The sequence below is a fragment of the Mus caroli genome, chromosome 3 (assembly GCF_900094665.2).
Source record: "Mus caroli chromosome 3, CAROLI_EIJ_v1.1, whole genome shotgun sequence".
Taxonomy (NCBI): Eukaryota; Metazoa; Chordata; class Mammalia; order Rodentia; family Muridae; genus Mus; species Mus caroli.
The window spans coordinates 97803618-97828861 of NC_034572.1; the positions used below are offsets into that span (position 1 = coordinate 97803618).

Here is a 25244-nt window from a genome sequence, read left to right on the forward strand (position 1 = left end):
CAAGCTACTGTCATGTGCTCATACACGTGCAGTTGCATGCCGTCACACAACACACTCGGAGTTCATTGCCCTCCTCAGTCTTTCTCAAACCTAAAATCCCTTCTGGTCGCATGTACACAGCCTAACAGAGCCACTCATTTGTATACATGAAGTCTCCCTGGGTAGCCCAGTCTCACACAGGTGCTCAGCCGCACAGCCATGCAGAGAGATGTGCACACGCACATTACACATGCACACAGCGCCACAGCGCCACTCTACACCTTGTCATCCCCTGGACCTGTTCTCCTCAAGGCCTCCACAGAGAATCCCCTCCTCCACAGCCCTCCGATATGCCCTGCATTGCAGCCAGATGTTCCGTGGGCAGACCCCTCTATGGGCTGACAGGCGGTGATTACTGTTGCCAGCCCCACATTAGGAGAGAATTGAATGGGAGAGGGCCCCCACCCGCCTCAGGCTCCCTACAATAGCGCCTTTGTGAGGTGCTTTGCTGCCTTTCTTTCCTCTTCCTCACCAACCTACGTCAGGAGCAGCTCTGCCTGTGGAGAGAAGAAAGACAGACAAAAGGAGGAGTGCTGGCTGATCCACCCCATCCTGGGGTGGAAAGAAGGAGGGCTCTACTGGGAGAGAAGGCTGTGTTCCTGTCCCCCTTCCTCCCTGGGTGATAATCCAGAAGGGCTGCGTGAGGTTAAACTCCCCCACTGACTTTTATCCATCAGCTAGCCTTATTTGCCTGGGAGTTGACCATGGAGATGAGACCTGGGAAGGGACATCGTGCAGAGACAAGCAGGTTCCCAGAGATGGAATCCAAAGCCTCTTGCTCTTCCAATCTCTCCTGGATTGCCCCCCTGAAGTCGGGTGCATATTAGACCAACAGGGGTTAAGTTTCCAGGACTCCAGTTTCCAGGGCTGGGGTGGGAGGGTGCGCAGCTGAGGGTGGAGAGAAGGAAAGTAGGGATGTGTTGGGGAGCTGGTGAGACAGACCAACATCTGGGATGGTCACTGCCCCTCCTCCCTGCCCAAACCGCAGACGCTGTGGCAGCAGGAAAATCGGAGCGGCTCAGACCAAGGATTGTGCAACCCAGACCCAGGAAGACCCAGTGCTGGAGGTGGGAGTGGGGACTTGGGCTCAGAGACAGAATCCACTTCAGAGGTGAGGCTAGACACACATGGATACTGCACGCTGGTTTCTACACTAGACTCCACAGCCAGTAAGAGTCACTTTCTGGTTCAAAATCCACCAAGAGGTGGAATGGGAAGCCCTGGCTCTGGGCTCCAGTGTCCAGCAGTCAGAGGCTGAGTGCCATTGCTGGTTCTCTGCGGCTGCTGTGGAGCACATGAGTGTGGAGGGGGAGGCCTTTGTCCAACAGTGCCCCACAGTAAAATGTGTAACTAGAGAAGTTCCCGAGGGAGCTAAGGGGGGCCAGCCCAGCCCTAACGTGGCTAAGGAGCAGAGACTGGGGCAGGAGGAAGAAGGCAGAACCACGAGAACTCTGATCAGAGGGCTACCCCAAATACACCAGAGAGGAATGGTGGGTTTTTCTTTTAATGCAAACTGTTACCATACAAAGTGATGTGGGGAAAGCCCCATTCTCCCTTACACTGGAGGGGGAAGGGAGGGAGGGCAGCTTTGTCTCTGAGTTCTCTCCCTTGGGTCATACTGAGGGCAAGCATGCTGTCGCCTGCTGTCTGGGGTTGACCCTCTCCAAAGGACAGGGCTCTGAGTTTGGAACTAAACTTTGTGGACATAGGGCAGGAGTGAAGATTCAGGGTGTTTGTTTGCTATTCAGTTCTAAAATGCTACCCAGGATCTGGAGTTCTGCATAAAACAGAGGGGCACGAGGATTTGGTTGTCCTTTAAAACTTAGGGTATATGAGCTACCACCACTGGCCTTCGTTTTGAAGAATGAACTGCAGGAGATCTCACAGGAATATAAATGTCTGGGCATAAGAATCAAGAGCACAAGGCTAGCTGCTTAAACCTCCTCCTCCTTCTTCTTCATCTCCAATTTGTAGACAATCTGGTAGCCATCATCCCAGGCATACAGCTGGCGCTCACGGGGGTTATAGCGAAGGCTGGCATGGGCACCATATCGGCGTGGAAAATAGGAGAGTGCTGCCCTTTCAGGGGCGAGAGTACCACTGGCATCGAAGGAACACTGAATACGAGCCCTACTGGCAGGGCGGGTGTTATAGACAACGTACAGGGTCCCACAGATGACAAACGCAGCCTCTGCATTCTCTCTGGGACATGGTGTGTCCCACTGCTGCTCTGTGTCAAGTGTCTGTGGGTCTAACTTGGCTAGACACAAATGCCTGTCATCATCTCGAGTGGCATAGACAGCCCACAGGCCCTCCTCATCAGCTGCCAGGTCGATATATGTATCTGCTGTCAGCCCGTAGGGGGGTATCAGGCTCTCCGCAGGGAACACTGAGCTATCCACCACTGTTCGGTTTGCCAAGTGAAATTTGATCAGCTGCAGAGTGTTCTCCAATTCACCACCCCCTCCAGGTCCTCCAGGAGGCCTTCGAGCATAATAAAGGAAGCCACCGTACACCAGCTGCCCCGTGCCTACCCAGGGGAAGGGCACCCGAATTCGGGAAGCTTTCCGGGCAGCCATGGCAAGGGTGAAGTCACGCAGCCTTGGGAAAACAAACGCCGTGTCATTCTGGGTGCCGTCTAACACGTAGATCTTCTCTGCTGGCCCCAGCGGATCCTTGGTCCATAGGCCAGATGAACCACCAAACCGCTTCAGGATCTTCATTGACCTCACCTGAGAGACTGTGTAGCTACAGTCTAGTGGGGGAAGAGGAGAAAGCACAGGAGAAGGAAACAGAGGCCAAGAATTAGATGTGTATAACAGGAACTTCCCCCAGAGTGGGCCATCTGGAGAACAGAGACACACTTTTCCCTGCATGTGTCCACTCACGGAGGAAGGTTGAGAGATGGAGTACCGATAAAGGACAGGCCTCTAGAAACTCTCAATGAATGTGTCATTCTGAAAGATAGAGCTATGGTGGCTTGGGACAAGAAGAAAAGCAGGAAAGGGGAGTTGTGAAACTGTCTGGACCTCTGTGGGATCACTTACCTGTCACCATATCGTATTTCTCATTTCTTCGGCCCTTGCCTTTGGCTCCAGGACCTCCAGTCACCTTCTCATCCAGCTCTACACAGGGCAAAGCTGGGTTCTGTGTCTCCAGATAGTCTACCTCCCTTTCAAGACGGTCCACTCTTCCTGAGATGGAGTCTGCTTCAGTTCTGAGGGTCTCTCGCTCCTTCTCTGCCACCTCCAGGAGAGGCAGCATCTTGTTTTTGAAGTCCCGGAGCTCGGCAGCATGCCGACTACTCTGTTCCTGGCACTGGGCCAGCCGTTCCTGAAGGGATCGGGGAGTCAGGGAGGGGGAGTTGCAGGTTTATAGCTCCCAGGCAAGCAGAGGCCCAGCCAGGGAGTCAGGACCAGGAAAGGGACCAGCTCAGCCATGCTCCCACAGCAAAGGAAACTAGTCAGTGGTACCATCCCATCCGAGGAACCTGGCTTAATTCGCCTTGCGTTCTCAGTGATCTGAGCCTCCAGGAAATTAGGATGCTACAGACTTCAAATTGTCCAAAAGGGAGTAGATGTGGGGTGTGGGGAAGAAATGGACAGGAAGTTGCAGGCAGATTGCCTGGGAAACTTGAACAGTATAGCAGCATAGATGCAGCCTGATTCTGACTCTCATTTCCCCTGCCCCCTTATTCCATCTAATCTGAGGGAGCGGTGTTGTGTTTATTTGCTGGGCAATTGTCTTATGTTGGGGAAATAAAAGTCTGTAGTTAGGAGGCTACTCGTCATTTCTCACACAACCCGAACTTGTCACTCCCAGAGCCCTGACAGTTAGTTGCACCTATAGATGTTTACTTATCCCGGGTGAGAAGAGAAACAAGTCCCTCACCTCTAAGGCAGCTAGTCGGCGTTCCATGTACTCCACAAGGTGGTGCTGCTGTCCCTGAAGGGGTCCGATCCATGACAAAAAGAAGAGGAGCAGCAGAGGAGCACTGGGCCCCATGGCAGCCTTAAGTGGGGCCAGAGGAGGAGTGTGCATTCGGCCTCTTTCCCTCCAGCCCGTTAGCTCTGGGGGCGGGGAGGGGGCGGGGCCTCCTCCTTCCCATCTCTGGTGTCTCTCACTACTCTGGAATGCTTTCAGTCTCTTTACAACCCCCACCCCCTCCTTCCCGCCTGGCCTGATCAAACACAGATGGCCCCTTTGCACAGTCGCCAGAAGCCTTAACTACCAGCAACTTAGACTTGTGAACTCCTCCGGAAAGGGGAGAGATGGCAATCTGGAGGCAGAGGCCTTCTGAAAAAGGAGCAAGCTGCAGGAAGCGGAGACCCCCCGGAAACTCAGCAAACTCCATTCGTTTTAGGAGAGGGCTTCCAGTGCTGACTTTGTAAGAACCCAGCACCCTTCATTAACCTATCCCTTCTCCAGAAATAACAGAGTGGATTTTCTGCCTTGTTCAGTGAAGCCAGAAACACAGGAGATGAGGTTTGAGGGGATGGGGGCTGGGGCAGAGGGAAGTCAACTTTCTATAGCTCATTGGCGCCACCTTGTGCTGAGAATTCTGGGGCCATCTCCCATGGCAAAGAAATCAGGCTAGGACTTGAGCGTGTGGAGAATCTCTACCTAAGCAAGCCAAATCACAGGGCTCCCTACCAAATCTCTGATTTAGCCCAAGGAAAGGAATAGAAACAAAACTGGGGGTTGTTGAGAAGTGGAGGTGGGGTTTTTTGTTTTTGTTTTAAGCTAGCTGACTTAAATATCCTTCACATGACTTTCCAGGTATTTCCCAAATAGCAAGGACATGCTAGTTTACATTCATGGATTTAGGGGAGAAACCTGAAAAAAAAAATATGTACAACATAGTCTAAACTAAAACAAATATGTTCTGACCTTCCTATCACTGGGAGAGAACAGACTATTAATCACCTTTCTTGGTTATGGTTCAGTAGGGTTTTTGTAAGTCTCTCATTTCTTTAAAATTAAGTAAAAAAAAAATGTTTTTTCAGTTATGTATGCTTTTATGTGTCTGTATGCAGGTATCTGCATGGGATACAGGTACCCGTGGGGACCAGAAGAGGGTGTCAGATCTTCCAGAGGTGAATTTTAGGAGATTGTGCGCTGCCTATTGTTCCTGAGCACTGAGCCCCTCTCCTCTGAAAGAACAGTACACTCGACTACTACTAAGCCTTCTCTCCAGCCCATGTTCCTCCTTTCCCTCCAGCTAAAGCTACAGGGGAGCTAGGGAGGAACATACATCAGGAGAAGTCAAATATGCAGCATTTACAAAGGGGCCTGCAGTGATTAATCAGACAAATTCCTGTTTCTTTTCAGGAGAAAATTTTGTTCACTTTGGAATCAAGAGAAATTGGATCAGAGGTTCTTCTTGTTCATTATGTGTCTCTGTGTGGGTGTGCATAGGCCAGCGCCCTGCAGCGAGTTATAAATCACGTGTGAGGGTCTGACTGGGTGCTGGGAATGGAACTCAGTCCCTTCATAAGAGCAGCAGGTGCATTGCCACAGAGCCGTCCCTGAAGAGGTGACAGCTCTAACAGGGCCTAAGGAGACAGACAAAAATATCTTTCCCTAAGTTTCATTTTCACTGTGCTGATTTGAATGTTTGGTGTCATTAGCTAGGAAATGAAGTTAGTTTATCTCAAAAGCATCTGCCTTTTCAAGGGGTCAGAGTCAGGGAAATACTTCCTACAGAACTGTATTCATTTCCAGTATGGAAATGTGTACAAAGATGTGCCAATGTAGCAGTGTTCTACTCATGTTCAAACAGAATGCTTAGGCACTTCAAAGAGGCCACGTGTCGGTCCCCTCGATGTCCTAACACAGAATTGAAACCAGCCACAGTCAGAAAATTTACCCATTTTATTGATGCATTGCAACTGCTCTACTTTTTTACCATATTATGTAGAAAATACTGAAAATACAAGCTACTTTGTAAAACCAAAGACAACAACGAATCCAAAGATAAACTATGTTTTACACAATGGACCCTTTTCCCATAGTTAGTATTAAATTTTAAATAGCTATTTCTTTTGTTAAAATGATTATTTTACATACTCCCTAAGTACACCTGCATTACAAACATAGATCAGTAATTCTCAGAACTACCTCTTTCTAGAAGCTTGTTGTAAAGGAAGCACACAACCAGAAAAGGGAGAAAGAAAGAAAGTTTAACCACACACAGGAACTAGCATATCAAATACATTTAATAAAGTAGGAATTCCATTGCAATATCAAGGATTCAAAGCAGAAATACTAACATTACATATAATGTACATAGAATGTACTGCTACATATAGTGAGATTATTTTTCAAGCTGAATTGAAACCACACATTATATAAAGTTTAGCAACAAACAACCATGGAAACATGGAGACATGCTGCACCATCCATCAGTTAAAAAAAAACACAAAGCAGGTTTGGCCATTCCTGTCACCGAGAGGCAATTTCANCTCCTATCCTAAAACAAACCATCTCAACTAGTAGATTCCTGCATACTAATGCAGAATAGAACAGACATTACTGTGCTGGCCTGGCTAAGCCCCTCTAGCGGAGGATGANGGATGAGCAACCACAAAAGCAGGCTCTCAATGGCCAGAACTGTTTGAAATGGGGTTCTTCTTCTTGGGGTTAACAGGGTAACCACCTCCTAGTTGCAACTGGGGACTCTGGAGTGACTAAGTGTCCTGGTGTGTGCCTATGCAACCCTTCCAGTTCCTCTCTCACCTGGGAAGGGAGAAACTGGAAATGCATGTTCTAAGAGAAGGTTTAAAGCCTTAAGCTGTTCCCAGGTCGGGCAATGCCGACCCAGGTCAGCCCTATGCTCATAGGGCTTTCCTCCACTCCATCAGGGCAAGCAGTCAATGTTAAGCCCCAGGACGGAATGAATGTAAAACTTTGTCTGGCGCATACACATTCAGCAGACACAGATGGGTTATCTAGGAAAATCTGAAATGTCAGTTTGCAGAGTGACAAACTCAAAGTCTGTAAAGTCACATTGCTAGCCAGATGTCTCAGGTAACGATGCAAACTCCTAGGCATCCTCTTTTCCCATAAAGACTCCCATCTTCAATAACTGCTTATTGGATTAGGGAGATTAGGAGGTGGGGACAGGGTTGGTTTGTTTTTTCTCTGCATCTCATTCCTATAAAAACAATAAATCTTGTCCCTTGTAGAGAAAAGGTTAAAAAAAAATGTTTGCCTAGAAACTAGAACTGTATTTAAATTATGAAAAACCCAGAATGCTTGGGGGAAAGGAAACACAAAGATCACACACAGTATAACACTAGTGACAAACTACACAATGATGCGTGGTTATCTCAACCAACAGACTGCTGAACGCACAGCCTAATATAATGATTAAAGAAAAGACAACACACACCACGTTGCTGGCAGGCTAAACTGACTACCTGCCCTGCCCTGGAAACTCTTCCTCCCCATGATGAAGAAACTCCAAGTTCGTTGACAGCCCCTCGGTGTTCCACCTGGTTCAGAACTTTCCTGACCGGGTTCCATGAAATCTCCCATCTCCATCCTGCACCTCCCTGACACCACCTACACAGAACCAATCCTAGAATTACCACTCAGATATAATTTTCAATTCAGGTGGACCACATCTGTAGCTTAGGGTTAACCTCCTCCCCACAAATCCCTCATGGGCAAGAAATGTCCCCACCCCTAGTACCTTCAACTTGACCCAAATCCATAGAAGGGTTGAATACTAGGACAATTTTACAGCGAGAGGGGCCCCAAGAACAACATGTTGTCCCAAAGAAACCTCAGGAATCGTTCGGATTCAAGAGGTTTTGCTTTCTTTTTCATATTCGTCACTAATTAAGAAACCTTTCTGTGAGCTTCTTGTCACCAGTAGTTCTACAAAACCCTTCTCGTAGTATGGGGACATATTAAGCAATACAACAGGCTCTTTGGTATAAACATCTGTTACATGCTTTAAAAACAAAACAAAACAAAACAAAACAAAAAAACAACCCCAAAAAACAAGCAAAGTTTACCAGGAACGACAACTATGCACAGAAAGGACTATCATATCACATGGAAGAGAGAAAAGGAATCCCATCCTAAGTGATTGCACAAACCTTCAAATATGCATATTTAGCACTGGCGTCACTGTTCTCTCGCCTGCTTCCTGAACTCTCACAGAAGCCAGGTAGCAAGGTACAGTGAGAGAGCCACATTGGGGAATGCTTCTGTGAGAACTGAATGGAATGGGACAGAGGTGGCAGTTAAGGAGGAAAGCTGCGGCTTTGACTTGTCACTGTCGGTAGGGAGACTGAGAACAACGAACGCATTTACACAACACAGCTACTAAACCTGTTCTGTTAAATCCCAGCGAACAGCTTGGGGTCCACTGGGGCTTGCTGGTCATCCTAAGGCAAGCTCACTGTAAACTCTATTAACCACTACATTATCATATAAGGCACTACAATAAGGGAGAGAGGAGAGGAGGAAGGAAAAGACACACACTGAACAATCCTCACCAGACACACCTGTGCAAACAATCCCAAGGTCTCCTCTCTGTAGGCAATGCCCCTGCTCTCTCAGCACTACAGTAATATGCTCTAATAGAATTGCAATTAGTTCACATACATTCCAACAAGTATCAGTTCATTTTGGTTTAAATACAATGGAGACATAATCCATCTCCGGGGTAACACTGGAGGATCAGATACACACTAGATACACAATTCAAGTGTAATCACTACACATTTGATTACAAATAACATTTTGGGTTAGAGGAAAAATTGTTATATTTCTTCTAATCAATATGTACATATTTAATTATGCAAAATATTAAAACACCACCATTACAAAACTTCTAAAATATTTTTAAATTCAGTAATAAACTTTTAAAATATCTTCTGCAATTCCTACATGCACTTATTATATAAGTCTTAGAGAGCATTCAATTTGCTGTTGGCATACAAAGGAAGCTACTTTAAAGTATAAAAGCTATACACAACTTATCTGGTTTTAGTTTCTTTAGTTTTCCCCTCAAATAAGTCACATGAAACAGAAGGGAGAGATGAGGAAAACACAGACGTGTATTATTTATTGAAAATTCATAGAAATCTTAGGCAATGTTTATCAGTGCCAGTATCTCACTTTAGAGAGATTTTGCATACTATTGTATGCAAACCACCAGCATACACTCACCACCTCACTGGCTTTTCTATAAGGAGAATTGAAGTTAAACTAGAGAGAGGAGGAGGACTTGAATTCATGGTCTTCATTTAGAATGAATCCTGGTGGGCACAGTCCTCACCCTCACCTTCCTTCCCAGCAGCCCAGCAGCTGCACAGGTTTCAGTATTCGTTGTACTAAAACCCTAACAACTGCCCAGTAAGGACAGCACGACATGAAAATGAAATCACTCTCAGTTTCCATGTGCCATAAGCACAGCCTTGCTAAGCTGCTTTCAAAATAAAAGGCAAGGAAGTCTTGTGTTTTAGTTTTTTAAACAAACAAAAAGTAATGACTCTTTCTCATCTGTTACAGGATTTCAAGTCAGCATTTCCCCTCGTAAAGAAGAGCTTTACTTCATTTTAAAAACATTTATAGAAACCAAGTCAAAGAGACCAAATGTATGACAGAGGGTAACTTCAGAACGATCTTTCTTCCTTGGTAACTGCAGAAGATGGGCTTCTGAGCTCTTCCAACGTCCAAAAACGCTGTCACAAGAATAAAGAATTAAAAAAATAGGGCAGACTTGGGAGACTACAACAATGCAGTCAACACTGAGAGCTGTTCCCCAGAGAAAAGCCTTCTGCTTCAGTGGGCCCCTGCAGAACACGCTGCTGGCTAGGAACTTTCATGAGGAGATAATGGAGGCGCTCTCCAGAGCCCATTAAGAACTCAGGGCTAGAGGCAGGCAGCCACGGAGCCCCCCCTCGTGCTCATCAACTACAAGTAAGAATACTGACTGATCTTGGTAGGACTCAGCGGGTATCCAGTGTAAATTGTTGAGCCTCGGGAAGACCCGATGTAGGACTGAGTGGCAAACTGGTGTTGGTACTGAGCAGGGGCCACACTGGCAGAAGTGAGGAGGCTGGGCCCGACACTGACAGGAACCTGATGCACCAGAGTGCTAGGGTGTGTGGTATAAGCTGCAGCATGCCTTGAGGAACCCTGGGGGGAGAACAGATGAGCAATGGAACTGGTGGAGCCCAATGCAGCAGCAGAAGTGGGGGCAGCGTACGTATACAGGTGAGGCTGGCTTGGCAGGTGAGCAGGGGCTGGGGCCAAGTGTGGGTGCCCCGTCGAGTGCAGTGGGCTGCCATGCTGGAAGGCGTAGGGGGCTTGGGAGAGCGGGGCCACAAATGCCTGCTGTCTGCGGGGAGCAGGGTTGCTGCTTCTTTCCTGCGAGGTTGAAGCTGACGATGGCTGCTGGTTCTGGAAGGAGGAAGAAGGGAATGAGGAATCTTGAGGTCACTCTGGTTCATGGCGCCAAAGGCCTTGAGGGTCTCACAGGTATTGTTTCTGGAATCTCCCAGTCAGGCAATGGAAGCTAATTGAGCCAACTATGCCTCTGCCTCTTGGAAGAACAGATCCTAACTCGGCTCAGGAAGAAGGCAAGAGCATAAAAGTAGGAGAGGAAGTGGGGGTTCTTCCACAGCTACAGGTTAGTGACTTAGGTCATCCTGTCCTGGAATCAGCGGGGTTTTGTTAACTGACTTTTCTTACTGGTTTCTTGTCCTCTAAGCTCGCCTCGGCTCAGGATGGAACCTCAAGGGCATGCGCTAACTCAACTTCCATCTGCACCTGCGTGTGATCTCCACTCTCTCGCCTACCAGCTAAACCCTCATTCTGATACTCACTTCTGACAGACATTACACAAGCCCTCACTATCCCATCAGAGGATCACACGGCAGGGCGTGTCCCAAGCTCTAGGAACAGTTAGAATTACAACCGCTGATTTAAGTAAGTGGCTTTCTCTGTCTTGACTCAGGTAAAGAGTATAAGGCTCCAGTTACTTATGGCCTGAGGATAAAGGGAGAATCTGGTTCAAAGCATGTATGGCGGTGCAGTACATCTCCTCACACTCACTGATCAGATGAAGAGACGTAGCACATGCAGGTACGACGCCAGCCACAGAACACCAGAGGTTTGACACAAAAGGAGCTTCATTTGGCTTTATTCAGCGGTCCAGCCAGAAGCAGGGTTCTCCAAAGAGTAACAACAGGGAAGAACTCAAACAGAAGGTAGCAGCCCCTAGCGCTTACCTGGCTAAGGTTGAGTGGCTGCACCGCGCTGGCTCCCCCTCGCTGAGCCCGGTACCCTGTGGGAGTGATACAGCATCCAGATGACTGCCCACTCACTGAAGCCACTGGCTTGGTCTTACTGCTAAGGAGACCTAAAAAGGAGTCAAGGTTTAGAAGCACTCATCTAACCTTAGAGTATCACATTAGGTCACATTCTGTCTGTCATTTCATTCTGTCTGTCATTTGCTAGAGTTAAGTTTCAGTACAGCTTACTTCCTCAATTACATTTGTACCAGAACAACAAAAACTGTTTTATCCACCTCTTTTCTGTGTTGCCACAAACCCACAGAGATCCTTAAATAGCAACCTAAGTAAAACTATCTAATGTCTTATTACACATAAGGAAACAGAGATACAGGGAACACACTCCATGCCCCCAATGAGCCTGTACTTTTATGTTCTACCTTGTCTTCAAGACAGCAGACTATCTCTACAGAGAAGTACACTGACTTAACAGAAGTGTTCTTAAATTAGAACCCTTTCATGGCCTATAAACAGTAAGTAGAATGACCTATAATAAAACACTAAGTGTAAGACACAGATGGCTATTCTAACACCAAAAAACATCCCTCCCTCCCTTTGCAATAAAGTTGCCAATGGGAAGCAGCTGCCTCATCAGACTGCCTTTCCTGGGCCTCTCTGCATTTAGAGGTAAAGAAAGGTTTATCTCCTCCAAACTTCCAATAGGATGCTAAGAATCATGCAAGCCTAGCAACCAGAGATGCTTGCAGTGGGAAGTGGTGTAAGTAAGAGTAAACTCTGCTATGAAATTGGGACTTGTTACTGCCCTAGTACTGCTCAACGAACACACAACTAAAGTAAGGGCCCTGAGCTCAGTATCCAACAGCAAACAAAGTAGATGAAAGTAATTAGGTGAAAATCAAACTAAAAAGTATTACTGCTACGGCTGAAAGTCTAAAAGGGCATGTTAAAGTCATTTAAAAATCTTTTATTTGATTTTTACCCTTGTGTGTATGTGTGTCTATGTTTGAGGATGCCCACAGAGTCCAGAAGGTCTTGCTTCCCCTTGAGCTACAGTTATACAGGCAGTGGTATGCTGCCTGATGTGGGTAATAGAAATCAAATTCAGGTCCTCTGGAAGAGGAGCAAGCACTTTTAACTACTAACTCACCATCTTCAGCTCCCAGTCATCTTTAGTATTATCAAGTCCTTTCTATCTAGATAATTAAGTCCAAATCAGGTGTGGCAAGCCAAACTGCTTCCTGTTACTAAAGAATGTCTTATCAATTTTTTCCACGAGAGGTGAATATATTGAGAACGCTATGCTGACACAAAACACAACTTCATTCCCATATTAATCCAAGCAAATAAATGTAGGAAGAAAAATGTAGGGAACTGATTTCTGAATTAAGTACTATTTAAAAATATCTATGCTTAGTTTTAACCACTAGCATAATATAACTAAATATTAAATATATGCACATCCAAGGAAAATTCAATTCTAACTTACCTGAGGCCTGTGTTGCTACAGTGCAGTCGCCAAGCTGTGTTTTCAAAGGAGGCACAATGATAGTACGGGTGCCGATGCCATCTGCTGCAGGTCTGCCAGGTCCCTCCAGAAGGGTCCCACTGTTGCCCCGCAGAGCACTCAGAGTGTCTGTGGGATATGGGCTGCTCAGGGAGGAGTCAGAGTCTGGAGAATCATTGACAGTGACATAACTGATGACATTAGACCTCGCCTTCAGGCTCGAGCTGAGGAGAAGAAAATGCAGACAGTTATAACTGCCCTTTTAAGCAGCGCCTTCCTTGGTCTGTAGTTCTCTCCTAACAGTTGATGACAGTTACCACAGCAGCTAGAGGCTAAGTATTAGTCTGCATCAGGCACTGCTTTCTCACACTAACTAGCTGGGGAATCTTTTCAACCCTGCACAGTATTACCCCATCCCTATTGTAGATAAGGAAATTAAAACATAGACAAGGGATTTATACAAGATCATACAAAGAATGAATAGGAAAGACAGCACGCAGAGCTAGGGTACAACCATCTTGGAGTCCACAGTTCCCGCTGCCTCTTAGCTCTGACAGTGATAGTCTTCAAGCGCTGCTCTTTCTCCTTTATCATTTCCTTAGACTCAAAGGTTTCTGTCTTTAAGCAAACGTCTCACTGTAGGTCTGGTTTTGTTTTTCATTTGTTTGAGGCAGAGTCTTGGCCATATGTAGCCCAGTATGGCCTAAAACCCCAAATTCTCCTGCCTCTGCTTCCGAAATGCTGAAATAACAGGTGTGTACTGTACCCCCATGCCCAGCTGAGCTGCTCTGAAAAAGATTCCAAAATGGCTCTCAGTTTCCTGATTTTTCAGTAGTATTGGCTTCAGTTGGAGAAATCAAGGGGCTACACACACCTCAGAGGTAACTTTTCCTATTAGTCTGTCACTTTCTTTCACCAAAACGTTTACTTTTTTTCTCTCCCCCAAATCAGTTCATGAGCACCTTCAAAAGCTGACTTGCAAGTTCACCTAAAAGGCCTGAACTGCTTTCTAACTTTGTTTTTCTAAGTTCATTCAAACTTCACTCAGCAGGCTGGAGGCAGCTCATTAAGAGCTTGTTGCTCTTTCCGGTGTCCAGAGCTCAGTTTCTAAGCACCTAAGTCAGGCAGCTCATGAGCACTATCACCCCAGCTTCAAGGGACCCCATGTCCTCCTCAGCTCCCACAGGCACCCAAACTCATACACACAAGAGCATAAATAAATCTTTATCTTATTTGCTTATTTGTTTATTCATAATTTTTTTTTTTTGTTTTAAGACAAGATCTTACTGTATAGCCCCTTTGGCTAGCCTAATATCTGTAATGTAGACCAGGCTGCCTTTGAACTCATTATAGATCTGCCTGCCTCTGCCTCCTGAGTACTAGAATTAAAGGCATATGCCACCAATACCTGGAAATTAATAAATCTTTAAAGCTCACTTAGTTATAATTTGATAAAGTCTCTTAATTTACTTTCCTATGCGACATTTACCTTTGTAGGTAAAAGGTCACACGACACCAAAAGCTCAATAAAGAACATCACACAGATCAATCAAGGCACGCTGCATAGTTCTTAAACTTACTGGTACCCACTCAGTAAACTGCCTAGTTAAGGAGTGTTGTGGCTTGAATACCGAGGGTCCCCCATCAGCTGACTTGGTTCTCAGCTGGTGTCAAAGCTTGGGAAGCTAACAGAACCTTTTGGAGGTGGAGTTTTGCTAGAGAAAGCATACCACGGAGAGGTTTTGAGATTTTACAGCCTGGCTTCACCTCCTGTTCCTTGTCTGCTTCTTCAATGTGAAGCAAGTGTGCTCCGACAGCTTCCTGTCAGTCCAGACTCACACTCCTGCTTCCATGGCTTCCCCACCATGAGACTGGCCATGTCTATGCTCTCTGAACCTCTAAGCCAAAATGTACCATTTTGCTTCTGAGTTGCTTTTTGTCAAGATGTTCTACACAGCAACAGAAAAATAACTAATATACTTGGCAAAAACGCTAGATAAAAGGAAGCTTCGTCAGTTTTCAGACCAACTGAGGGTCCTGTCCTCCCTCTCCCAGGGAAGCTTTCTCAGAATAAGATATGCAAGTTTCAAATAATCTACCTACCTAATTCACTACAACGAACTGTTTTCAGAATAAGCCCCCTGAAGGCTAGGAGCACGCCTGTAACTTAACATGAATTGAAGCCAGAGGAGCCATACAAACCTGAGTTAATTGATGAATAACACTGAAGAGAACTTGACAAGGCTCAGTTATGAGAACTTCTGTGTTTGACTAACTTATCCAGAGCTATACTTACAAATTACCTCTCTTCTGTCTGCTCTTTGTCTTTTGTTTTCAGTCAAAATTGCCCTTGAATACAGCTATCAGTCAATGACTTAAGGTGTGCTGATGTTAACAAAGGCAGACAACGCCTGACAACCTTTTGCCTAGCTTACCTATTGGGCTTGTATTTGTTGTCCTCTTCTTCATCAGTGTCACTACGGATAGTGATGACACTCACAGGAGGGCTGGGAGTATCTGGAATGATGATTGGCTGATGCTGGTCTTGGACAGGGACTAGGGAATTATAAGAAGATGTAGTACGAAGAGGACTACTCCCAACCAGAGAATAAACTTGAGAAGGCAGGACTTCCAGAGAGGATCTGTGGGAAGGTTCACAAGTTAAGACTAGCAGGCCCTTGCCCCACCATTCCGACTGCACATTCCTTCCTCTGACTTTCTAATTGCTTTCTGGTTCTTCTTTACCTAATCAATAATACATTTAACTATAAAAGTTCTAATAAAAAACTAACCATTCTGGCTACTATTCCAATAAGAACATATTTCCAAAGATAAAAATTTGTATGTTTATGCACCTCTGTCCCCAGGTTAAGTTTTACTCTATAAAAGTAGGGAGAAAAATGAAAACATGTCTAGCCAGAAGGCTCAGTGCTTCCCACCCTAACCTGATAGCCTGAGTTCAATCCCAGGGACTAATATGGTAGGAGAGAACTGACTCTTGGACATTGCCCTCTGACCTACATTTATCTGCCAAGGCATATTCACCACACACACACACACACACACACACACACACAACCACACAAAAATCATTCACTTTACTTCACATCACACAAATAGTAAATACAACAAAAATTAAAACATTATAAAAGTGGCCTGGATCTAAAGTGACAGCAGACACAAAAGATGATTATATCGAGGACACACCGCCCAGATGAAAAGATCAGCTCATGCTCAACTTGGCAGGTACTTGCTACTTCAAACTAAAATACCTATACTATGACGACCAATGCCAGACCACGATACTCTCCAAGTTTTAAACGCAGGACCTAACATAGACTTACTTGGATGAAACTGGAGCAGACTGCTTATTCTTCTTTGAAGGGAGGGAACTAGACTGTTGTTGTCTGACAACATGGGCAACACCAACATTCAGAGGCTGAGCAGTGGCCAAGGTCACATGGTTGGTCAGCAAAGATGGCTGTTGCATGATAGTGCTGTACTGGTTGCCATGAGAGTGGCCATTCCTGTGCCAACATAAAGAAACAGAAGAGTGACCCCCCGACCACTAACATGCTGCACCCAGTGGGCATTAAAGCCATTTAACCACAGCTATTTTTACTCTTTACAGTCAGGCGCTGGGATTGTAAGGCTTTAAGATCTCACTGTGTCCTTTCCAATCAGGTAAGGCCTGTTTAAATATGAAGTTCATGATTCCTGATCACAGAATCTTATATTTCAGAAATATCTGCTATTTTTCTTCTGACTCTTTTTCTAGAATGAGGACTCATTTTCTCAAAGGCCTTCAAACATAATAAATTTCCTTTCTTCCTAGTCTCTTCATACCAAGTACTCCTCCTCTCTAGGCCCCCACCACATGTGCAGAGGGAGGGGTGGGCTGCTTGTGCTTGCCTCCAGTCAGCTAGCTGTTGGCTGCTCCCCATGGCCTCTGGAATCACTGCAGCAGGCTGGACAGAGTTGTGCAGAGCTACCCCGGGCAGCTGCTGCCAGGCTGAAGGCAGGAGAATTTGTTGGGTTCCTCCAGGCCAGGCTTGCTGCAAGGAAACACATAAAAGATCCAGACTTGACTCATTCGTAGCTTTTTATTTTGTTTTTCAGATGAAAGAAAAAGTTGTATCTTTAAAAAAAAAAATGTAGATTGTTAACTTGCAGAGATTAAAAAGGGGAGAGAGGCAGTGCAGAGGGCTTACTGGTGGCTGCCAGAGCAGTGAAAGGGAGAGGGGCTGCTGGCATGCCTTTGGCGACCACCAGACCCAGGTATGGGTCTCTGTGCTGTCAAGAAAAGGAACATGGAGACTCAAGGAAACCCTAGTGAAATAATATTCTTTTCACAAAAGCCTATAGGAAGACTGGCTTAGAAAACAGAAATTCTAAAATCTGAATGCCAATCAGGTAGGAAAACAGATCAATTCAACCAATAAAATATAGCAGACATGGATGACCAAATACTAAATGCTTGGGTAAATAAGCTGATATCAGCAAAAGAAAGATAAAAACATTATTTTAGCTATATGATAGAATTAAAAATTAAGTCAATGAACAAAAATTTTTCTAAATAATTTTTAAAGCACCAAATTATTTTCAAAGGTTGCCCAAAACATATGTTTTATGTATCATTAGAATTTAACACCAAACTAATCGCTACAGGAAAACAGAGAACTTATAGTTCTAAGAGACAATGATGGTGCTTAGGATAGACTGAGTAAAAAATTCATTTTCTGTACTTCTTATAGAAACTGGCACTTTCTGAAAACATATATAACAGCAAGTTTCCTTTTTAAATCTGAGTTCCGTGGTGCAATTCACCTACTAGGGTACCATATGGTTCTGTTTCAAGAATTTCAAATTGCAAGCCCATCAAAACAGTTTCAAAAATATTTCTGCAAGTAACAGATCCACTTGTTACAAATACTGGTTCCAAACAAGAAGCCTTCTGAGCAGAGAAACTGCAAACACGTCTGCTACCATAGGCAGAATTTAAAACAAAACAGAACAGAACAGAAAATAAGAGATGTTAAGTCACACCATGCGTCTTTCCATAAGCCAACACCTGCGCAAGACAAAGCGTGTAGTTTAATACAGAGCAAGAAATAACATTCCAATGGGAGGCAGAAATCTGGCGTTCCAAGCGACGAACTGTTTTGACAGAGGAAGAACAAAAATATGCAAAGCTTAACAAATGGCTAGAGCAAACTTAAGAAGAGCAGCAAAGGTGAAAGGTCAACTGACATTTCCAATCTCAAAACTATTATAAGTGAGCAAATTAAAAGGTGGGCTGACCAAGCTGGAATTGTGTCTGACTCCCTGGCACTCAGGTTTGATGCTTATGAGAAACAACCCACAGGTGGCACAGACTTAAACTGCAAACCAAACAAGCTCCCTGCAAGTATGTTTCAGAAAGCGTTTCCATTCATGAACACTTGAGAGGTAACAGAAATTTAAATCCACTGCGAAAGATAAATACCAGGAGATTCAAAAGTATCATTTAGGTTTGCAGAGGCTTACCTAATTTTAAGTGTCAAATAATGAAATGCTGGATTTGAAATAATACTAATTCACCAAAATAAACCAAAACAAAACACAGCCTAAATCACTCTGGAGGTTACAAATCCTAGAATACACTGCAAAGCCAGCTGTCTTGTTTCCATCTCTGAGCTGGACACACCCACCACTCAGCTATCTGAGCTGACTCTCTCCTTGGGACTTCTAAACAAAGATACTGTGCTTACAAGTTTGTCAGCCATATTTCCATCTGTGTACTGCAATTTATTTGTAAGATAATTTGTCAGAACAATTCCTACAAATAGGTCCACTTTTAATTTCTGATGAGCAGAATGCTCTAAGTGTATTTAATGGGAATACCCTTACATGGAAGATGAAAGGTGCCACTGATCATGAATGGCAAAAGCACTATCTTCAGACAGTCACAGAAGGAAGTTCACGGGATGAGAAAGCCATACGTTAAGGCCATTTTAAAGATTTCCATACACACGAAAGTATTAGGAGATTACAATAACAAAAAGGAGCAGCTAGCTTGACAGGGAGTTCAAGTTTTGGCATCTGGATTCCTGTGGCAGGGCCACATGGAAGGCTGTTCATTTGCTTCCATCTCAAAAGACCAGGGTAAGAGAGGGCAGAAAACAGGTGGAGTGCTGAAGCTTGCCTGCAGCTACACAGAGAGCTTTAACCACACCAGGCTTGCAAAGATGAACCACACAGATCCTCAGAGTCAAACAGTGCTTCAGCAAATGTTGGGGAGGAAACAATGAGACATTAAAGATGTAGCAAGGACACAGCCACAAGATGGCACATGCTTCCATGCCCTCTGCAAAGACTAAGCTAGGTTTTTTGGTTTTGTTTTTTTAATGAGAAAACCAGAAGAACAGAACAAAAACAAACAGGAAAAAATAAAAAAAGAAAGAAACCAAAGAAACTCCGTTAGTAACACAATCAAGTGAGGGAATTACCAGTACAGCAGCAGTCTGTTCAACCAGCGCCGGCCGGCCTGCTGCGCAGCTCAGGGTAAAGGGCACCGCATACTGCGGCGTGATGGTGGCTACTTGAGGGTGGAGAGTTGCTACCATTAGTGGTGTACAGCTTCCCTGAAATGTAGATCAGGCAGGTGAGTGAATGAACACCGAGGCAGGTTATCTGGGTTCAGACGGGTTTGCATCCCCCCAAGTTATATCTGACAATGAGCTAATTTCCTACCACCTAAGCACACATGCCAAACACAACCTTTCCTTTTCAGCCGTGAGTGGCTTTAGCCCACTATGCCAAAAGTCAATGATATCAGGTAAAAAGAGGTATAGGAATCTTAGGTATAAGCTATAGGTATAGGTCTTGGACCAGATTCAGAACATCCTATAAAACACAGGCATTTCGTTTATGAAGAAATCTTCCTTCTACTCACAAAATAAGTTTTTGGATTTCAGAATTTCTGGTATGTTGTGGACCACAAACATTTACACATGGAATTCAAAGTGTAATGTTGTATACTATACACATCCGTCATGATTTTGTCTATGACCTCAGTTTCTCAATCGGGAAAACTCTGTGTACTATCGTGACATTTCTCAATGTACAGAGTGCCATCTCTACAAGTCTAAAGAGACAATGAGAGTTGTAAAAGACAGGAATAAATATTCTGTTTTCTTAGAGAGATTTCATTTTAAGACGTCTGAATCATGAGCAAGAAAGATCTTATAGTCAAAGCAAATACCACTTTTTTTTTTTCAGGACAAAATATTTGTTTCTCAATAGTGCTGCTCCGGCTTTTACCTGTGTGAGTACTCCTGACTGGATCTGCAGCGGCTGAGCAGCAGGCGCCTGGGGTACAATTGGCACAGCATTATCCATCCTCACAGGGAATCCAGAATGCTTTGTTGTTGCTTGTAGTCCAGCTGGTGAAGCAAACATGACAGTGAAACCTCTCTGCTGGGTCATTACTGTGTGTTCTCTTCACTGCTCAGGTTTAACTCTGGACAGTTAAGACAAAACCTTTCCACTCAAAGACACCACAGTTAAGAAAAGGAGGCTGCTCCCATCAAGTGAAATTAGTGCAAGGCATTCAATGCAGGGAAGGCTGGCTTAAGGGAATATAAACTCTTCACTGTTCAAATACCTATTTCATCCCCATTATCAGTACAGGCAAAAGCCAGACAACCTCCACTCCTAAGTCACATTTACCTTGCAGTTCACTAGGGGAATGGGTGAGGAAGAGTGAGCTGTCACAGTGTAATCTATCAAGAACAGAGAACTGAACATCACTTGATACTTTATACTGGTATCCTCTTGTGTAGAATGTCTTAATGGGCATTTTTCTTCAAAAAAAAATATAACCTAGCTCAAATATTAGTTACATGTCATAGCTAAATATAGAAGTTTTTTTGTTTTTTTGTTTTTTTTAAAAAAAGAAAGAAAAAAAAAAAAAGTAAAGTCAACAGCAAAGAAGATGTGATGCCTAGAATAAAAAGCAGGCACGCTGCCCTCTAGAGCCCGGTTCTTACTCTAGTTCGTGGCTCTTTTTGGAGCTTCTCACCTAACTCTCCTAGTTACAGGGCAGCTGGGAGAGTGAACTGCTGCTTGCCAACAGTGCAGTCTTACTTATCTCACCCGGTTGTGCTTCTGGCATAAACAACATTTCCTGTAAATGGCATTGTCTTGTTCTGGGGGAAAGGGCCCCACACAGTTCATCTGGTCAAGCTTACAGAGCCCAGGAAGATTTCTATGTACCTACCCTCCTGCCAGCCCTCTCACCAGAGTTCACATTTCTGTCCAGCCTCCCTCCTGTCTATTAATGCCTAAGTGAAGACACAGCATGTTAATTAGAAGACTCCTAAGCTATGGGCAATCCTAATCCCTCTCTGCCTCTTCCCTCACTCTAGCAGTGTCTTCCCATAGAGCCCCAACTGGTACGACTCTGTGATCTTCCTGTTTTGGTTTTTCAAATGCTGAGACTACAGGTGTGTGTCCCTCTTCCTGGCCTACTCTGAGCGTTCCTATAGAGTGCCACGTGAGCGCAGTACTGCTATTTCCAGTCAGTCCTTCAATTTTCTGTTAGTACTTTATGATTTAAAAAAAAAAGTATTCTAGAAAAGTTCAAAAACGGAATAGTAAAATCAGATTTAAAACTTTTGGAGATAATTAAAATTTAAAGATATTAAGATGCTAAAATGTTAAAGTTGTCAGCCATGCAGCCTGTGGCACTATTATCCAATAAGAAAGCTAACCCATGCAAAACTCTTGTATACAGTCTTTGGACAATGACTGACTCTGGGACAGTATTGTATATTAGCTTCCCAAAACTCATAGGAACTTATGAAGCAGACACTGGGAGGAATGCTCACTGTAGTAGCTCATCTATGGCTCCCAGAGTGGTAAAATAAACGGGGACAGGATTACAGACTAGCTACAACCAAGCACACGGATACTACACTGCTCAACTGGAGAAGTGTGGAAAGGCATTTGCAGAACTGACCTATGAATGCCAGACTGCTGCATTTGCTCAGGCTGAAGCACAAGCACAGCAGTGTGGCTAAGTTACAACTAGCTGCTTCTTTCTACCACAAATAAAAACAAGACTACCAAAGGGCATTCATTTGTCCTGGAATCCTGAGCTAAGAGAACAGGAGTTATTTTTGTTATCTTTATTTTTCTGAATTTAGTACTTCAAATAGAGAACTAGAGAAATGTGGAAAGAAGGTAAACACTGCCTGATAGTCTTAAGTGAAGCCATTTTGTAAAAGAAGATAGAAGAGTGAGCACTCTGAAGTCACAGACTATTGGACAAAATCAACTCATGGCTGAGGTTGGTGGGTAACCAGCAACTTTATACAACTAATCCTGAAAGGCAGTATGGAGTATTTCAATACATACGTGACGATGACCCCACTGCCTAGGTTCTAATGGTTCTACCATAAATTACTATACTACTTTTGGCCTTTTGGCCAAAAGCATAAACAGGTTTTTGCCTAAGCAGGTTTCGTCATTTATAAAATGGGTTGACTTGACCCACCTCCTAGAGCCATACATAAGGATAAACTGATACCTGTAAAGGACTGTCTGGCACATATGATAATGGACTTCAGGTATCATCATCACCACCTTATTATAAACCCCTTCTCATCCAAACATTTTAAATCTGTTCTATAGGTGCTCAGGTTATCTAGACTTCTTAAACTGGAAGATCCACACACAACCCCCAACTCCCAAGCTTACATTTATCAAATTATACCAAAATGAGTTCTCCCACACTTCCCGTACTGTCTGAGTTTACATTTTGTTCTGTAAAGAACTCAAATGTTCTTATATTATTTTATCTCAGTATCATTTGAGAGTGGGCAGAGAATCTCAGAATCTTACATTTGAAAATTGTTCCCACAGAATTTACTTTAGAAAGGGTGAGAAGAGGGATAGCTAATTTGCTACAGTCTATAGACGAATCAGTTTGTGACAACCCAAAATATAGAATCTACTCCTATGAGGTATATATAGAAAATAATTTGGTAAGTTAGGCTAAATTTGCATTTACGGATTGTGAATCTGCTCCTGCGCTCCCCCTGTGGTCTCTCCCTGGCTTACACCGCTACCGCTCTCCTGGCCTCCCGGGAAGCTCTCAGTTTCCCCCAGACCCTCATTTCCTTCCGCTTGCTCCGACTCTGTCAGAAACCAAACAAACAAAAGTCACAATCAATAAGTAACTTAAGTAAAAAGATAAAAATGCTACCTGCTTCTATATAAAATGCTATGAGAAGCCTGGATCCTGGTTTATTCCCACATTCATACCAAGCTTCTCTTTCTCTTTTTTCAAAATTAAGGGTTTCAAGTTTGTCTACAGAGCAGTGGGTTTCATCATAGCACCCTCAGACACGCCATAACACTTCGTCTCATTCATTCCCTTTCCTAGTGTCCTGCCCCTCCCGACTCCAGGCAGGCAGTTCTCTTCCCTCTCCCAGTTAGTCCCTGAGATGGATTGTATATGCTCAGCCCAGGGAGTGGCACTATTAGAAGGTGTGACCCTGTTGGTGTAGGTGTGTCACTGTGGGTGTGGGCTATCAGACCCACTTCCTAGCTGCCTAGAAGTCAGTCTTCTCTTAGAGGACAGCAGATGAAGATGTAGAACTCTCAGCTCTGCCTGTACCATGGCTGCCTGGACACTGCCATGTTTCCACCTTGATGATATTGAACTGAACCTCTAAAGCTGTAAGCCAACCACAATTAAATGTTGTCCTTACAAGGACTGCCTTGGTCATGGTATCTGCTCACAGCAGTAAGGACTAAGAGTCCCTCCTCTGCTTTCCAATTACATGTTCTCCATTTCCACCTTCCTTAAGATCTCTTCCCCCGCTGGGCAGTAGTGGTGCACACCTTTAATCTCAGCACTTGGGAGGCAGAGGCAGAGGCAGGCAGATTTCTAAGTTTAAGGTCTATAGAGTGATTTCCAAGACAGTCAGGGCTACACAGAGAAACCTTGTCTCAAAAAACAAACAAACAAACAAATCTCTTCTCCTACCACAATCCCCCTTCTGATTTTATCACACACACACACACACTCTGACTCATGCACTGTCACAGAATGCATATTTAAATCCAGGGTCTAAATATAAGAGAAAACTATAGATTACATATAAGAAAAATTACATATAAGAGAAAACATGGTATTTGTTATCTGAGTCTGGCTTATTTCTTGTTTTTACTTTGACTTGGTTTTGGAGGCAGTGTCTTACTCTAACACCTGACTAGCTCCACAGTCCTCGTGCTGGGATTACAGGTCTGAGCCACTACAACCACCCTGTCACTGACTTCCTAAGGGAAAGCTAAGTGTGTTGTCAGAAAAGAGTCAAAATAATTTAACCTTCCAAATAGCTTACCAAAAGACATTTCCAACACACATTTCCCAAGTTCTAGGGGGAAAAAAAGAACTGAACAGACTGGATTACAAAACAACATGAAAAATAAGGAAACATGGAAATATGAAAATTAATCCTATTGGGAAATGGAGTTTGAAAACTAAGAATCCCAGGCTTCAGCAGATGTCTCCGTGCCGTCCCTACAAGGGCTTCCTTTTGTACAATTTTTCAGTTCAAAAAACAGCAATCTGTATGACTGACATTTTTAGTTTCTATATTCTTAACTATATCCTATAATAAAGTCACATTAGAGTCAACACATAAAAATTCTGATTATAACAATTTAAAGATATATATATTCTATAGACTGCCATGTATATGCTTATACAAATATTTTCCTTCAATGGAAACAAACACATTATACAGCAACTCCGTCAAGAAAAATCAATGTAAAGGGAAAAAAATCTATGTGGCAGCTCCCAATTTCAGTCATCTACATCTGAGTTTAAACTTGTCAAAGATCAGAACTGAACAACTAGATCTTCTAGAGCAGGCAAGTCCAATGTATAATTCTACAGAGAGAAGAGTTTCTGCACTTACTCTGAAAAGCAGGTGGGCATACTATAAATGTTTGCTGGAATGGATCTGTCTGAGTGCAGATCTGGGTGGTTCCAGGTTGTAAGGAAACACCCTGCTGGGCAACTCCAGGCACTGGTGCTGCCGACGATGGGTACAAAGCCGATTGGTAGTTTAGCAGCGAGACATCTGAATTAGCCAGAGAAAGGGTAGCTGCTGCTGCAGTAGAGCTGGAAGCTAGAACACTGGCCTGAAACATCAAGATCACACAGAGACGGTATTAGAAGATGGAAGTACACAATATGCACATCTTCATTGTTTTGTTTTTCCATACAGGGTTTGTCTGTGCACCCAAGGCTGATCTAGAACCCACTTTGTAGACCAGGCTGGCCTTGAACTCACAGAGATCCCCCTGTCTTTTCCTTTCCAAGTGCTGGGACTGAAGGCATGTGCACTACTCACACACCCTGCCCTCCT

General features: G+C 44.2%; 2 protein-coding genes across 4 annotated transcripts in view; both read right to left on the reverse strand.

Annotated features, from left to right (window-relative positions):
• Positions 1-1529: 1529 nt before the first annotated feature.
• Positions 1530-4196, reverse strand: Olfml3 (olfactomedin like 3). The gene is made up of 3 exons (XM_021158418.2): positions 3931-4196; positions 3087-3372; positions 1530-2794 (listed from the first exon to the last, which is right to left on the reverse strand). The coding sequence occupies exons 1-3, from the start codon at positions 4078-4080 to the stop codon at positions 1974-1976; spliced, it is 1257 nt and encodes a 418-aa protein (XP_021014077.1). The 5' UTR covers positions 4081-4196; the 3' UTR covers positions 1530-1973.
• Positions 4197-5898: 1702 nt separating this feature from the next.
• Positions 5899-25244, reverse strand: part of Hipk1 (homeodomain interacting protein kinase 1) — a 51755-nt gene continuing 32409 nt past the window's right edge. For 2 of the 3 annotated variants that reach the window (XM_021158974.2, XM_021158973.2), the window contains exons 8-16: positions 24792-25017; positions 20122-20243; positions 19308-19442; positions 16732-16874; positions 16164-16346; positions 15255-15461; positions 12802-13043; positions 11292-11422; positions 5899-10461 (exon numbers count right to left, since the gene is read on the reverse strand). In XM_021158974.2, the coding sequence (XP_021014633.1) occupies positions 9973-10461; positions 11292-11422; positions 12802-13043; positions 15255-15461; positions 16164-16346; positions 16732-16874; positions 19308-19442; positions 20122-20243; positions 24792-25017 (1878 nt within the window). In that variant the 3' untranslated portion in view covers positions 5899-9972. The remainder of the gene's footprint in view (positions 10462-11291; positions 11423-12801; positions 13044-15254; positions 15462-16163; positions 16347-16731; positions 16875-19307; positions 19443-20121; positions 20244-24791; positions 25018-25244) is intronic. The other variant, XM_029474981.1, reaches the window with a different exon arrangement.

What these genes read in the sequence shown, in the direction of transcription:
- Olfml3 (XM_021158418.2), bottom strand. Translation starts at nt 4,080, where the DNA reads ATGCACACTCCTCCTCTGGCCCCACTTAAGGCTGCCATGGGGCCCAGT. An exon ending in GCCGACTAGCTGCCTTAGAG is followed by an intron (nt 3,373 to 3,930) that starts GTGAGGGACTTG and finishes CGATCCCTTCAG; the next exon opens with GAACGGCTGGCCCAGTGCCA. An exon ending in GAAATACGATATGGTGACAG is followed by an intron (nt 2,795 to 3,086) that starts GTAAGTGATCCC and finishes TTCCCCCACTAG; the next exon opens with ACTGTAGCTACACAGTCTCT.